Below are 13,601 nucleotides of genomic sequence, written 5' to 3' on the forward strand. Positions count from 1 at the left end.
TAACAGCCGCCACATGCAGCACCATCTTCTCCTCAGCCACTGGTCAGACTCTCTTTTTCACTGTCCGGCAATTCTCCACCGTCACCCCACCGAAGTGCAGTCACATCAATTATTTGCTCCCTACGCCTTGGTAATATGGTTTACAATACAGACATATGCTTTTGTCACTCATTATGACATGCCCATCTGCCCAAGAACAAAAGCAGCAGAGCCACAATGGTACCCCTGTGAGCCATCAGTCACTGACATCCTACCTCACAAAGTAACTGTACGATGAAAGCTGTTTTACTTGAAGATTGAACAAAAGAATAATCTGAATTTCCTGTTAATTCTCAATACTTCCCTTCTCCTAAATGATCTACAGAGAAGAAATCTAAGCAAGATGCATGCATTTCATGGGACAACGTATTTTTTTACTGCCTTTCCAATTTCATATTAAGGCTTGTTCAGAAGACTAGAAAACGGTTCTTCACTTGTGATCAGCAAATTCCAACTATTTGACAGCACAGAATTTAGCCTAAATTTTACCTTTCACTTCTCTAACTCATTATATAAACAGATTCCATAATGCCACCAGGATGAAACTTAGTTACTCCTAGAACAAATAACACCAGGAGAAGGGCACACTTCCATTCAGTTTTCATGGGCAATTTCCTTGAACTCTGGATTAATATGTTTGTGAAAAACCCATCTTAAATTCCTTTAAGATACGTAAAATTTCACAGTACCAGAAATTAAAGAGCTTTGTGTGTGTGAAAGCAGCTTTCCAACTGAAATACTTCATCACCATCATACAGGAAACAGTGTCTTTTAAAATGGAAAAGGGAGGAAAGAGGGGAGACTGAAGAATACTGTTTAGTCAAAAAAATACCCTGCAATTTGACAAACATAGATAAAAAATGGCCTTAATCACCCTGATAATGGTGGAGGCGCCACCCTGGAAGCCTGTGGGCTTAAAGTAGGTACACGTAGCACGGTGGCAGAAGCATTCTCTGCATGGCCCTGCCAGTATACCTCACTGCTAACCAGAAGGGATGAACTTCCAGGAACGGGAAGGCTGCAGGAAGAACCTTCAATTGGCTCTCTGTTCTTAGCTGTTTTGTGGACACCATGCCAAGAGGCCAACGGATGCCGTTTATTTATATGAATATAAAAAGGAAGGACAGAAACAAAAACGGGCATTTCACCAACTGAGGGTGTTAGATACTGTCTGAACTGAGGTTAGACTGGAAACCAACTCAAAATGAAAAGCTTTAACAGAACAGACTAGATGACCATGGTCCTAAGAGCCTCACCCAAGCAGATGAATGCATACACGTGCTTATTTACGCTTAGCTGAGGCTAAGTTAGGGCTGACACTGGGTTCTATCTCACAAAACCACCTCTTTGCGAAACCAGGCATCTTCTGGCCCCAAAATAGTTAGTTACATCTGATCATCATTCAGGAAAAAGGAAACTTTACACATTTTAACAATCTCAAGTCTCTGTCTTCCTGGAAAGCACGAAATAAGAAGCATAAAAAATGACACCACAGGACCTTATAAGAGAGTTAAGAGCATATTCATTAGAAATGAAATACAAAATACAGCGACGCTGCAGGATAGGGGGCAGCAGGCGAACAAGACCCCCACCATTCCCTACCCTCACCCCAATCCAAGGAATGCACCTATATAATACAAATCAGAGATCTCAAACAGGGGGGAGAGGAGGGGTTTTACAAAGTGATTTTCTTGCTATACAGAAAATATATTATTTGCTGGAAGTCACTGCTGAGCTGCTAGGGGCCCAGGGTCAGTCACTGCTCAGGAAGCCCCCTGAAGGCACACTGACCCCTACTGCTTCCCCACCAGTTTGGTGAATACGTCATAGATCTCTGGCTTTTCCTGTGCAAACTGCTCGGCTGTATTTTTCTGTAGCCAGTCGGACGAACGCATCTGTTGCTGCAGGAGGCCAATGAGGTCACCAAGGTTGGAGCTACCAGCAGAGGCAGGCTCCTGGTGGCGGGACACAAAAATGACTTCATCTGTGCTATCTGCTTTGCCATCCTGATCTGACTGACAAGGCTGCTCCTTCTCCTCAGCCAGTATCTCCTGCTCCCTCTCTTCCAAAACCTTGCGGATCCGTTGCATACCTGCAGTGGTACAAGGAGGATAAACACTAGTGAATTAGTTTAGCCACAAGCGTCCCCAGATTGGTCAGATCCAGAAAAAAATGGAGGATGGAAGGAAAGGGAGGAAGAACGGAGAAGACAAGAGGATAATAATAGTCATAGGATAAGTTTAGGATTAAGGAGAGGAGGAAACAGTACTGCAGAATTTCTGGTGGGAAGAAAAAGAGAAGAAAACATTACTCACCTAACTGTAGCCGGTGGGTCTTGTCAGCAAAGATGATGCGAAACCACCCAGGTTCACTGCATTCAAAGGCTTTACCGCAGGACAGGAGGACCTTGTTATCCAGAAAACGTCTCCAGAGCAGCAACTCCTCCTCAAATGTGCCTGTCTTAAGGTACTAGGAGAGTCATCAGAATGGGCAGAGGTTAGTAACATACAGGCTAACTCACTGAGATCCTCATGAATTTGTGATTCCCATGAGGTCTGCAAAGGCCAGGGGAGACACCTTTTACCTCTGAAGTACAGCAGTTGTGATATAAAGGAAGAAATGGGGAGGAAAGTGGCTTGAGAGCAGTAAGATTCCTGCAAGGACGGAAATGCACAGACAGACGAAAGGAAAAGAACGGACAGAAATACCAGGCAGCCCTTCCCTCTGCTCATCAGAGAACAGATTTGTTAAAACAAAATGTTTATCACAATATTCAACTTTCCTCTAGATACAGTCGCACCATGCGCCTACCCTCAACCCCTCCTAGGACCACCAACCTTTCGGAAATCAATCCAGACAAAGAAGCCTGCATTGCGGTTGAGAAAAGGAACCCCAAGCGTCTTCAGCTCGTCTGTCACATACGTATGGGCAGCTTTTAGGCGGGCATGGTTGGCCCTCAAGTATACCTGGTTGATCCAGTCTGACCAGAAAGAGAAGATAAAGAAAAAAATCACAAACTGAGAAAGAATTCAGATCTGTTCAAGTTTCTAAAACACTCACAGTGCCTTTTTCCATTTCATCCTTCACCTCCTTTTTTTGTTTTCTATTTCCTCAAATAGCAAACAGAGGGGCAAGAACTATTTAGCAGTTTCATGTCTGTGCGCAATAATATCTTCCTTACCGTCCTGAGGAAGTTTCCCTACATTCATAGCTCCTAGTTGTTGCGGACTGTCAGTACTCCATCCAGGGCAAAGCTAGAAATCCAGTTCCATTTTCCCTCGTCCCACAAGCCTGTATTCTTTGTTTCTGTTCAGCTGCTTCTACACAACACTGGCTATTTTTATACAAATAGCTATCACACTTCTTCAAAGACGCTCCTCTAATTCTGCTGATCAGGAGCTCTGCAGAAATGATCCTTCTCTTTAGAACCGTCAGCTTCATGTTACATGGGCAGCTTCAGGATTACAGAAGACTGTCAATTAAGCTGTACAAACAGGAGACCACTTGGGAAAGTAAGGGGAGGGGATCCCCTGGGTTCCAAGACACACAGAACAGCAGAGGACCATACATGGAGCTACTGCTCACCTCTGTCTCTAAGCAGCTGTGCAACCTTGTGCTGGACAGGTCCACAAACCCCGTGGAAATAACACAAAGAAGCCACTGCATTAGCAACATCTTGGTTCTCTGTATATAAAGTACCAAAACGAATCCCAGAGACAGCAAAATCCTGCAGAAGACACAGAGAGACTACTTTATTACACAGGAAGACCGGGACCTTGTTACTTCTACCTTGTTCTTTCCAGCATGAGGAACCTGAGGACACCAGGCCAACCCTACCAGCCAGGAAGCCACGCCACGATGGCAACCAGCACTCACCTTGCTTATTCCCCACATCACATGAGTCCGCTGTGGATCAGGCAATCTGTATGTAGAAGGATGCAGATGGGCAATTAGTGTCATAGGTGCTGAAGCTTTTGGATCACCAGTGCAGCATTGCAGAAACAGAGAGGCAGCATTACACAGTGACAAACAGTGCAGGACGGAACATCAGTCAAGCAGGGAAAATTCATATCTGACCTAACTTCAGAAGCTAGGAGCTCCCTGGAACTAGTTTTAGATGCAATTTTTAAATATTTCAGATATACAGATACTTGCAACTGCCATATTTCATGCGCAGATTTCCTGCACATATCAAGCTTATACGTATAATGCTAGAAATCAGGCCCGTGCCAATGTATTTTCCAAGAATTAGAAGTAATTTTCTTTCTTTCAAACCCTAATACTTTGCAGAAGGAGATAAAGTTCTTCTTTTGCAATGTTGTACATCCAGGCCCAGCAACACTGAGCTAACACTTAACCAAGTGTATTTTATTTCCTTGCAACTGAGCACAAAAAGAAAGATAGCACCACTGGTGAAAACTAGAAATTTTAAACAAAACAAAACAAAACAAAACAACACAACACATCATATTTTTAAAAGGTGAGATTTGAAAATTTTTTCATCTCATTAAATCGATATCTAATAAAACCCATTCTCCAGTCTGTAATAACACTGTGATTCGTGACTACTGTATGAAAAAAAAAAAAAGAAAGTAAACAGCAACAGAAAGTCTTTACAGGCATCAACAGAAATGTGGGAAAGAGGTAACAATGTTTAGGTAGGAAGAAAAGTCTCACTTCAACAAATGAAACATCTGTTTCCAGTTTTGGGGACTGTCACAAGCAAATACCAAAGCACACATTGAAAAGTGTACCATGACAGAAAACTAACTACCATTTTCACTTGCTAGATTGCACTTGACCAAATGCATTTGCCACTCAGAAATTACAAAAAAAAAAAAAAATTAAAAAAAGGAAATCAGTGTAAGGCAGATTCAGAATTTGCTAGCTCATGACTTAACTTCCAGTCACAAGTTCTCAGCAAGGCATCATGTTGAACTGTCACTGGAAGATGGCCAGGGAAGTAGGAGCTGATTTTACCTGTCCATGCCTAGGACACTGTGAAACGTGGCTGATTCATCAAAAACTGACAGCATGTAGATCTCATCTACTATCACATGCAATTCATGTCTGCAAAAGGACAAAATGGAGATTACAAAAGACGGCTGCTCCTGGTTTAGAAGCAGAAGTAAGTTCAGGCCTGCAAAGACTTGCTTTATACAAAGAAGAGGGACATCAAATTTTGCAGAAGTAAAACATTTTTTTCACAACTCAGAAGGTCTATTATATGTACGTTGAAGCGATTTGAGATGTATCCACCTGTCATCCACTGCAACCTTATAATGAGATAAAAATTCAGTAATTTCCAATGCACTGGTGAAGATTAACTACTACCTGTCTGGAATAAGCTGTATCATCTTTCACTCAGAATCTCACAGATTCTGAATCTCAGAGAGCATCCATGATCCATGATGAAGCTGGGAACCCGTATTCATATACTTCTTTGTCTTTGCGGATACAGAGAAACTGAGAGGAAAGGAACTCTGCTTCCTACCAGAGAAGCACAGCACCATAGCGTTTGCTAGGACTATCAACAAATAAAACTTGCATTCCTTGATGCAAGTTGTTTTGCCACTCCAGATGACTGCATGGTCCATGTTCCCTTGTCCCCAGCATGCACCTCTCCTCTCCTAAGCCCACCACTGTGTTTGAAGAATAGACTGTCTGCCTGACTTAAAAGATATTCACAGATAAATTCAGGGACAGCGAGTAGTCCACCAGATTATGGAAGCTGTATCCAACTCAGGATGCCTCGGCCTTCCAAACTGACATACCTTTTAGCAAATTCCAGGTAATCCCGTAGCTCTGACAAGGAGTAGATGTCCCCAAGGGGATTTTGGGGATTCAGTAGAATTAAGGCCCTTACAGTGACACCCTGCAGAACACAAATAATGCAGTATTAAGAGACCGCCCACCATGGGATGAATTTTCAGTCCCTCTATTTGAACAGTGAGTGTGACACAAGATTCCCCTTAATCTTCCAGCATAATTTTTCACCTCAAAGGTTCAAATCATAGAATCATAGAATTGTCTAGGTTGGAGGGACCTTTAAGATCATTGAGTCCAACCACCAACCTAACACTGACAAAACCACCACTAAACCATGTCCCTCACCACCACGTCTACCCATCTTTTAGATACCTCCAGGGATGGTGAATCAAACACTTCCCTGGGCAGACTGTTCCAATGTTTAATAACCCTTTCAGTGAAGAAATTTTTCCTAATATCCAATCTATACCTCTACCGGCGCAACTTGAGGCCATTTCCTCTTGTCCTATCACTTGTTACTTGGGAGAAGAGACAAACCCACACCTCTCTACAACCTCCTGTTCAGCAATAAGGTCTGCCCTCAGCATCCTTTTCTCCAAGCTAAACAACCCCAGCTCCCTCAGCTGCTCCTCATAAGACTTGTGCTCCAAACCCCTCATCAGCTTCCTTGCCCTTCTCTGGACCCACTCCAGCACCTCAGTGTCTTTCTTGTAGTCAGGGGCCCAAAACTGTATGAGAAAACTTTTAGCCACAAATTAAGATTATTTTTTTACAATTATATCACTTGCAAAGTGAACTGAGGAAAAGATTACAGACTGAATCTGCGATATTGAAAAGAGGGATTCTGCAACAACCATTGCCATCTGATCCACCAATGAATGGGAACAATGCTCTCACACATTCTTAGCACGGAAGAGAACTTTCTCTGAGCTGTATCAGCAATTGGGATTTAACAAATTACTGAAGATTTCCCACGAATGAGGCAAGAAAGATAGGGATTTGAGCTATGTGTATGCAAACTGTTCTCATTTAGACCACACTTGGCTGGACATGTCAGAGCTGGTAATGATCTAAAGATGCAGCTAAACACACATAGGGCTTAGGACAATGTCAAAACTTACAGACTAACTCTTCAGAAAGCTGATGCTCACCTGCATTTATCCTCTAGATTTGCACCTCTCTCTCTCCTGCAAAAATTCTCGGTGGTCTTAGTGGGTTACCATGTAGAGCAGTCAGTTTTGAGGTAACTCAGCTGGCCATCCTGAAGGACAAACCCTGAGTAGTTCTTGCTTTTTAGTGCGTGCCCAAGTACTTTTTTTTTTTTTTTTTTGGTGATATGAATGGGTCCCAGTGCTTTGTGAATGGTCTTGTACTCCTGGTTTATCCTTTCTGCTGTGACCAAAACTGGACAAACACAACACCAGGAGATTCCCCCTAAGACTGCCCTTGAGTTTGCAAGCAGTCTAATCTCAGGGGGTCTACAAGGACAACCAGAAAGCCAGGTGATAGGTTTTGAAAATGTTTTGATCTTTAGGCCCCTTCTGGGACCTGTTGTCTCAAATATATTGTAGACTTAACTGGTAATATGAAGCTCAGCTACACTCACCTCTGCCCGGGCATCCTGCAAGGCCTTCTCCAGTTTTTCCACTGTAAGTTGAAAAGGCCGAGTGCTTGTTCCAGTAATCTGAAAGACATCACAAAAACAAAAAAGGCCAAGTTATTTCAATAGAGTCCGCCTTGAGCTAATCCCCTGAAGAATGTTCCCCAAAAGAAAATAAAAACCCAACAATAATGACCTAGCATCCATCTTCTTATCCTTTTATACTACAGAGAGAATAAATAAATAAATAAAATCAAATAAATATTCATCATAGACTGGCCACACACAGAGAATTCTCTGGTTATCCTTGAATAACTAAAACAATGCAAGATCTCCATCTGCTCTTCCACCCCTGGGACCATCTTTAGTAGGACAGTACATACTTCTGTCTCCAAGGCTCAAAATGGCCATTTTTTTTTCCTCTCAAGAGCCATTATTGGGAGTAAGATACCAGAAAAGGACAAGACTGGAATCCAGATTTATGGTCTCAAACAACATTCTTGCAAATTATGTGCTCAGTTTCCCAGCCAAAAATTGGGAAAATGTCCACAGGCTGCAGCCTACCCTTGTTCTGAAGACTGCTTTCAGAGGTTTCCAAAGCTCGGCACTTTCCAGTATCAATTATTTTTTAACTACAGAGGTTGGTATTCCCTTCCCTCAGATCTTACCTTACTGTCTAAATAGGCATACACCAGCTTGACGTTACCATAGAGGAAGACACTCTGGGTGATACCACCATAAAAGGGAGTAGCAATCAGAACGGCCTCTGGAACCAAAGAAAACAAAATTCGTTACCCACAGATCACAGTCCTTCTCTTCTAATGTACTTCAGCCAAACATGAAAGCTTTTTTACAGCTGTGCCCTCTGGAAACACTGTAATGTTGCTGCCTTTTCCTCCACTTTATTTCTACATTAATTTCTTTAATCTTCTGCAAGAACCCAGTTAAGCATGAGTATAGCCCACATTTATTCTAACGAACTAAAACAGGGCACCACGGAACAGTGGAGGCAGACAGCGCAAGACACCAAGTGTGAGTGCATGACATCTGCAGACCATGGAGATGATGAATTTCACAGGAAAATCTTGGAGGAAACAAGAACTTTGCAGTAGGCCAATGCCAATTCCACTACTTCCCTCCCACCAAACAGTATTTAAACAGAGTAACACATTATTTTCCAGCAAAAAGAAACATTAAAAACATCTTCCAACCATTCACTTACCCCCTGGATCACAAAGGACTGTAGCTAACGCAGAAAATAGCGAGCCACAGCCATTTAAAACAATCACCTACAGAAGGAAGAGAGAGGCTAGTCATAAAACCATCTACAGAAAGACAACATTATAAAATAATAATTTCTGACCATATCACTGAAATATATTTTCTCCCCAATTCCCCAGATTTTTCCTGCTGAAATACCACTTCTACCATTTTAGTCCTGTTCTTTGTTTCAGAGACACTTTGTCGTTCAGAGACACTTCACGGTGCCGTTCTTGACTCTAATAAGCAATTTAGAAAAAGAGTAAGCTTGAAGTAGAGAAAAAATGGGGGAGCAGTTCTAAACTGCTAGAAAAGCAAACTGCTTTTCATCACCTAATATGTGTTATCATCTCTTTGTGGTAACAGCAGCTCCGACCTCCTGCCCAGTTTGGACAAAAGTGGAAAACACTGTCTCGTACAGGAGCAGGTTTGACTCCTTGTAGAAGACAGATGCTCACAGGTCCAATGAGTTTCCATCCAAGTATCAGGCAGAATCTGCTGCCTCGGAGAAGCAGAGATCAGCAAACTGATCGGTGGCAACCTCACTTCACGTGAAATATGGGCTTCTGCTGAATTAGTGCAGACAGAAAAGCAATGGCTGCACCAGCTCCTGCTGCCTTCAGCACTCAGCAGAGGCAGGAGTCCCTGACCCCCGCAAGCGCCTGCGCCCAGCCTGCATCTCTCACAAGCCAGCAAGTCCTGCGGAGACTCAGGTCTGGATGCCTTCCTTACAACACTGCCACAAAGTTTGTAAAGGTCTGTTTTTACAGGCTAAAATGACTCTTGGCTCAGTTACAGATTTTTGTCCTGAGGTGTAACAGCAGAATGGGATGAAATTAAACTGGACTGAAACAATGGACACTCTTTGTCAAGGCTGAGGGATACAGGCACAGTAGGTCCCAGAGCGGAATGAGGAGGTGAAAACATAAAGCCCCACTGAGAGCACTAGCATGAGGAGTTGGCACACAAAGGTAAAGCATCGTGCAAATATACAGTAGACCCGAAGTGTTTTGGCTGAAATGTGCATCAAAAGCTACTGAAATGGCTATGAATCAATCTCAGTTACATGATAAAAGGCTGTCATCTTACCCAATCATTTGTTTTTAAAAAAAAAGATTAAACTGTTTGACAACAAACGGCAATACATTAGAACAGACACCAATGGAAAGTGGGTTACCCACATTTTCTGCCTTAAGAGGTGCAGGGGCCTTGCAGTAATAGGTCAAAAATCGAGCCACTTCCTCCCGTAAACTGAGAAAGACACAAAAGCAAATATCGATTCAGCTTATTCTCCAAGAGGCTGGGCTTCCCCAGGTCCACATCTCAGGAAAATAAAGCCAGGGCATAGTAAAGTCTGGTGAAAATAGCTAGAAAACAGGATAGCTCAGGCCCATGCCACAGACATGACTTTTACACATGGCAAAAGTGTCATGGATAGTGTCTACAATGGTGCATACATTTCTGATGAGCTTTAAGCAAGGCACAGAAGAGAAGGATTAAAGTCCCCAAGTGTTCACTGTGTTTCAAGAACTGTTTGGAGTTACCTAATTTGTTAATGTATACAGTGCTTTTAAAACTTTGTTTGCTTTAGAAAATTTGCATCTTCTCTCCCATTAAAGGATTTTTAACTGGATGAGTTGGTAGGGCAGCTAATTTACAGTTTTGCAAAGAAAAAGATGATTAAATGACCTAGAAAAGTTTTAACTAGTGAGCGTAGCAGAAGCGGTTTATATTCATCCATTCCGCTCATCAGAGAAGTAGTCAAAAAGAGAAGCGTTACAGAAAAGGGAAGACTTACAACATATGTCCCTTCCAGTCAGGATACTGAAGCAGTGGAGGCTCCATCAGATTCATATCAGTCTGTGTCAGCTGGGAGCAACGAGAAGAACCATTAAAAGCACAATCACTGATATCGGAAACATGGAGATAGACTGGATCCACGTACAGGCACATACCTGCATAGACACACACACACATGCGACTTCAACAGTTGTAAAACTGGATTGAGAAAGCCACTGACCATCAAAATTAATGCAGCTTGGAGTAGCAAGGACCAGCAAACTGATCAGCGATAACTTCAGGTTATGTGAGTATGGGCTTCTGCTAAGTTATTGCAGCCAAAACTTCGCTGCACAGAGATCTACAAAAAGGACGCAGAACAGGCAACACACACAATGCTCATGACCGAGACGCCTGCAGAAGACTTCTCAGCAAATGAAGCAACTCAGAGAGTCCCAGAAAGTGCTTTGCCTAAGCTCTGACGACAACAGCTTTCAACTGGGAAGTAAGTCCCAATTGTGAAAGCTCAGGTCTAGATTGTCAGGAGGACATAGAAAGGATTTTGAATCACAGTCACTATTTTTTAAAAAAAAACTTTCCATATATTATTTTTTAAATTAATTTTAGCTTTCATTTATGCCTCAGTTCCAAGTTGCTGCAGCTCCTGCAGATCTGTAATTCTGATAAATTTTGATACGTGTTAAAGCATAACGGGAGCTTTCAAAAGACAGAAGAAAAATGAAATTATCTTCTTGATAATACTTCCCTGGGGCAGGCACTTTGTTCCTTATTAGGAGTTAATTCTGATCTCAAAGAGAGATTCACCTGAACTGTTGAGCCCTTTTTAATGTTTATATTTAGATAAAGTAATCACACTGCTTTCATCTAAATATTTTCAAGGTTGTCAATAGCAGGGTTTCACATAATCCAGTTCTATGAAGTTGCAAGGGAAAGCACAGCGGAGATACAGGCAGAGAGAAGAGCATTTTACATAAACAAAAAGGGAACAAACAAATATTATGTACAATGTACCTTCCAAATATTTAATGGCAACCAAGTCTAAGAGTTAATATTAAAAAAAGGTGAGGGTGGGGAGACACAACAAGTAGGTAATAGTGCGAGGAAGGAGGGAAATTCAACATGCAGTGTGAAAGTTTCTCACATAATAACAAAACCACAACATTCTGTATTGGTGTTTTAATAACTGGTGCCAAGCTCTGGAGTTTAAAGACACTGTCCTTATCCCATGCAGAATTACAACCTGATATTAAAGGATTAAAGTTCCTTTATTCATCTGTAGATGTTCTGGAAGCCTATGTAGCACAGAAGTGTGCCTCCTTAGATCTGTCTCCTAAACTTATCTAGAGAACGCAACATAAAACATATCAGCAGACTTGGCCAAAAATGACTATGCAATAATAAAGAGGATAACCCTTAAAGGTAATGCATTAAGGGCTAAGGAAACCAGATGGGCCAAATGAAAGGCAGACCATCCGAGATCTCACGCCACAAAATGTTCTCTAATTTAGGGGTCAAAAGTTGAAGACAGAAATATGTTACTTTAGAAACACTAAGTATTTATTGTCCCAAATAGCAACAAATTATTTGCCTACAATCCCAGCTGGTGCTGCATTCAGTGCATCCATAGTGTAACTCCAGGCAGCAAGGGCTGAGAAACTGGCAACAATATCTTAGTTCAGCTCATTGCCACAAGTGAGATGAGCCATCTCAGTACAGCTGACAAAGTCTTAACTCATTTTCATAATAAGGCTAATTAAGATGCAGCTGACTACCATCTCCCTCTGCACTACTTACTGCAGCCTTGGTGTTAGTTTTAAGGGGAAAGGACAGTGAAGGAAGGAAGGTACCACCTATGCAGCCTAGAAGGCCCCTTGTTCGTGCAGGCAGCAGCTCTGCCTTACCTGTTCTTTTAGCTGGAAGGCGGAGTGGTGGGGTAGCGTCCCCCCGAGTCAGTGGAGTGGCAGGCAGAAATAAAACAAGGAACATTTTGAGGGTGGGAACTGGTGGAATGGGAGCAACCATGAACTTCAAACCGCAGAGGCCGACTGTCCGACCCTGAGCCACCTTCCCTCCCCACAGACAACTTCAGGCAGGAGAAACTGCCACCTGCCCGCCTCGCAGGCTGCACTTGGGCAGTGATTTTAACGGAAATCAAGAAACATTCCTCTACAGCACGGTTCTCTTGTTTTCTTTTGACTTTTCCTCATGTTTGAGTGGAACAGTTGTGTTTCATGCCTCTCCCTGTTGCAACTGAACAAAGTGAGCAAGTAGCAGCTGACCCACTCTGATTTTGAGAGATTTCAAGAGCTGCCACCATCTACTGCTGCCACTCTCACGCATTTCAGGGAAGTTCAGAAGCAGTGTCCAAACTGTGTGACTTTATACTGGACAGATGTGAGGATCCTTGAAATTAAGTAGAGTTCAAAACTAATTTCAAAACCTCTGTATAAAATCAACTAATGTCAGCAAGAGAAAATAAAATGCATCTTATTTTCATTTAGTTTTCTGAGTCAACTACATCCCCAAAGGGAAACAAACCCATCATGAAGAGAAACAGAAAATCACCCTTGTTCCTATCCTCCTGGAAAAAGAACATCCATAAATGTGCAAATAGCTGGATTCAAAAGTTACTTCCAACAAATAAAAAAATTCACAACGAAAACCAGAGAAACCTGAGCAACAGCAATAACTCTAGGAAAGTGCAAGCACTAAGAAGGAACTACACAGCAAATTCAGTATTTCTTTTTGGAATAGGACTTACCCGCTTAGACATCAGGTCAAAGCAGAGTTTATTCTCACTGGTGCCAAAGTTTATTATACCCTAGAAAAAAAAATAATTTATTGTTTATAGACACAAAAAACATGTGCGTACATCCCCTTAGCTACCACGTCACTAAATTGCCTCCTAAAAGCTTACCAACGAAACGTCAAAACACAGTTCACATAAACTTCACTATATATAACTCGAGACACATATCTACATGTGTGTGTTTACATATATATCCCAGGCACTCAGCTTCTTAGTCAATAAACTGTCCATAAATGCATACGTACTAACGGTTTATACTTCTTTACAGGGTATGTTTAACTTAATCTTGAATTCACTCACTGGTATATACCTAACTACAAAAGA

At 42.1% G+C, this 13,601-nt stretch overlaps 1 protein-coding gene across 4 annotated transcripts; it reads right to left on the bottom strand.

The window, feature by feature from the left end:
- Positions 1 to 1,544: 1,544 nt before the first annotated feature.
- Positions 1,545 to 13,283, bottom strand: LOC134514407 (1-aminocyclopropane-1-carboxylate synthase-like protein 1). 4 transcript variants are annotated; one of them, XM_063332216.1, is made up of 13 exons: positions 13,230 to 13,283; positions 10,467 to 10,537; positions 9,850 to 9,919; positions 8,631 to 8,697; positions 8,077 to 8,174; positions 7,415 to 7,492; positions 5,814 to 5,914; positions 5,020 to 5,109; positions 3,916 to 3,961; positions 3,625 to 3,766; positions 2,877 to 3,019; positions 2,355 to 2,508; positions 1,545 to 2,131 (listed from the first exon to the last, which is right to left on the bottom strand). In XM_063332216.1, the coding sequence occupies exons 1-13, from the start codon at positions 13,239 to 13,241 to the stop codon at positions 1,833 to 1,835; spliced, it is 1,371 nt and encodes a 456-aa protein (XP_063188286.1). In that variant the 5' UTR covers positions 13,242 to 13,283; the 3' UTR covers positions 1,545 to 1,832. The 4 variants fall into 4 exon arrangements, with proteins under 4 accessions (XP_063188286.1, XP_063188287.1, XP_063188288.1 ...); XM_063332217.1 differs by lacking the exon at positions 13,230 to 13,283 and adding an exon at positions 12,370 to 13,182; XM_063332218.1 differs by lacking the exon at positions 13,230 to 13,283 and adding an exon at positions 11,709 to 12,318.
- Between the last annotated feature and the right edge of the window lie 318 nt (positions 13,284 to 13,601).

The sequence above is a fragment of the Chroicocephalus ridibundus genome, chromosome 4, assembly GCF_963924245.1.
Source record: "Chroicocephalus ridibundus chromosome 4, bChrRid1.1, whole genome shotgun sequence".
NCBI classification, from domain to species: domain Eukaryota; kingdom Metazoa; phylum Chordata; class Aves; order Charadriiformes; family Laridae; genus Chroicocephalus; species Chroicocephalus ridibundus.

What these genes read in the sequence shown, in the direction of transcription:
- LOC134514407 (XM_063332216.1), bottom strand. An exon ending in AGTCCTTTGTGATCCAGGGG is followed by an intron (nt 8,175 to 8,630) that starts GTAAGTGAATGG and finishes CTTTGGTTCCAG; the next exon opens with AGGCCGTTCTGATTGCTACT. An exon ending in GACCCACCGGCTACAGTTAG is followed by an intron (nt 2,132 to 2,354) that starts GTGAGTAATGTT and finishes GTACCACTGCAG; the next exon opens with GTATGCAACGGATCCGCAAG.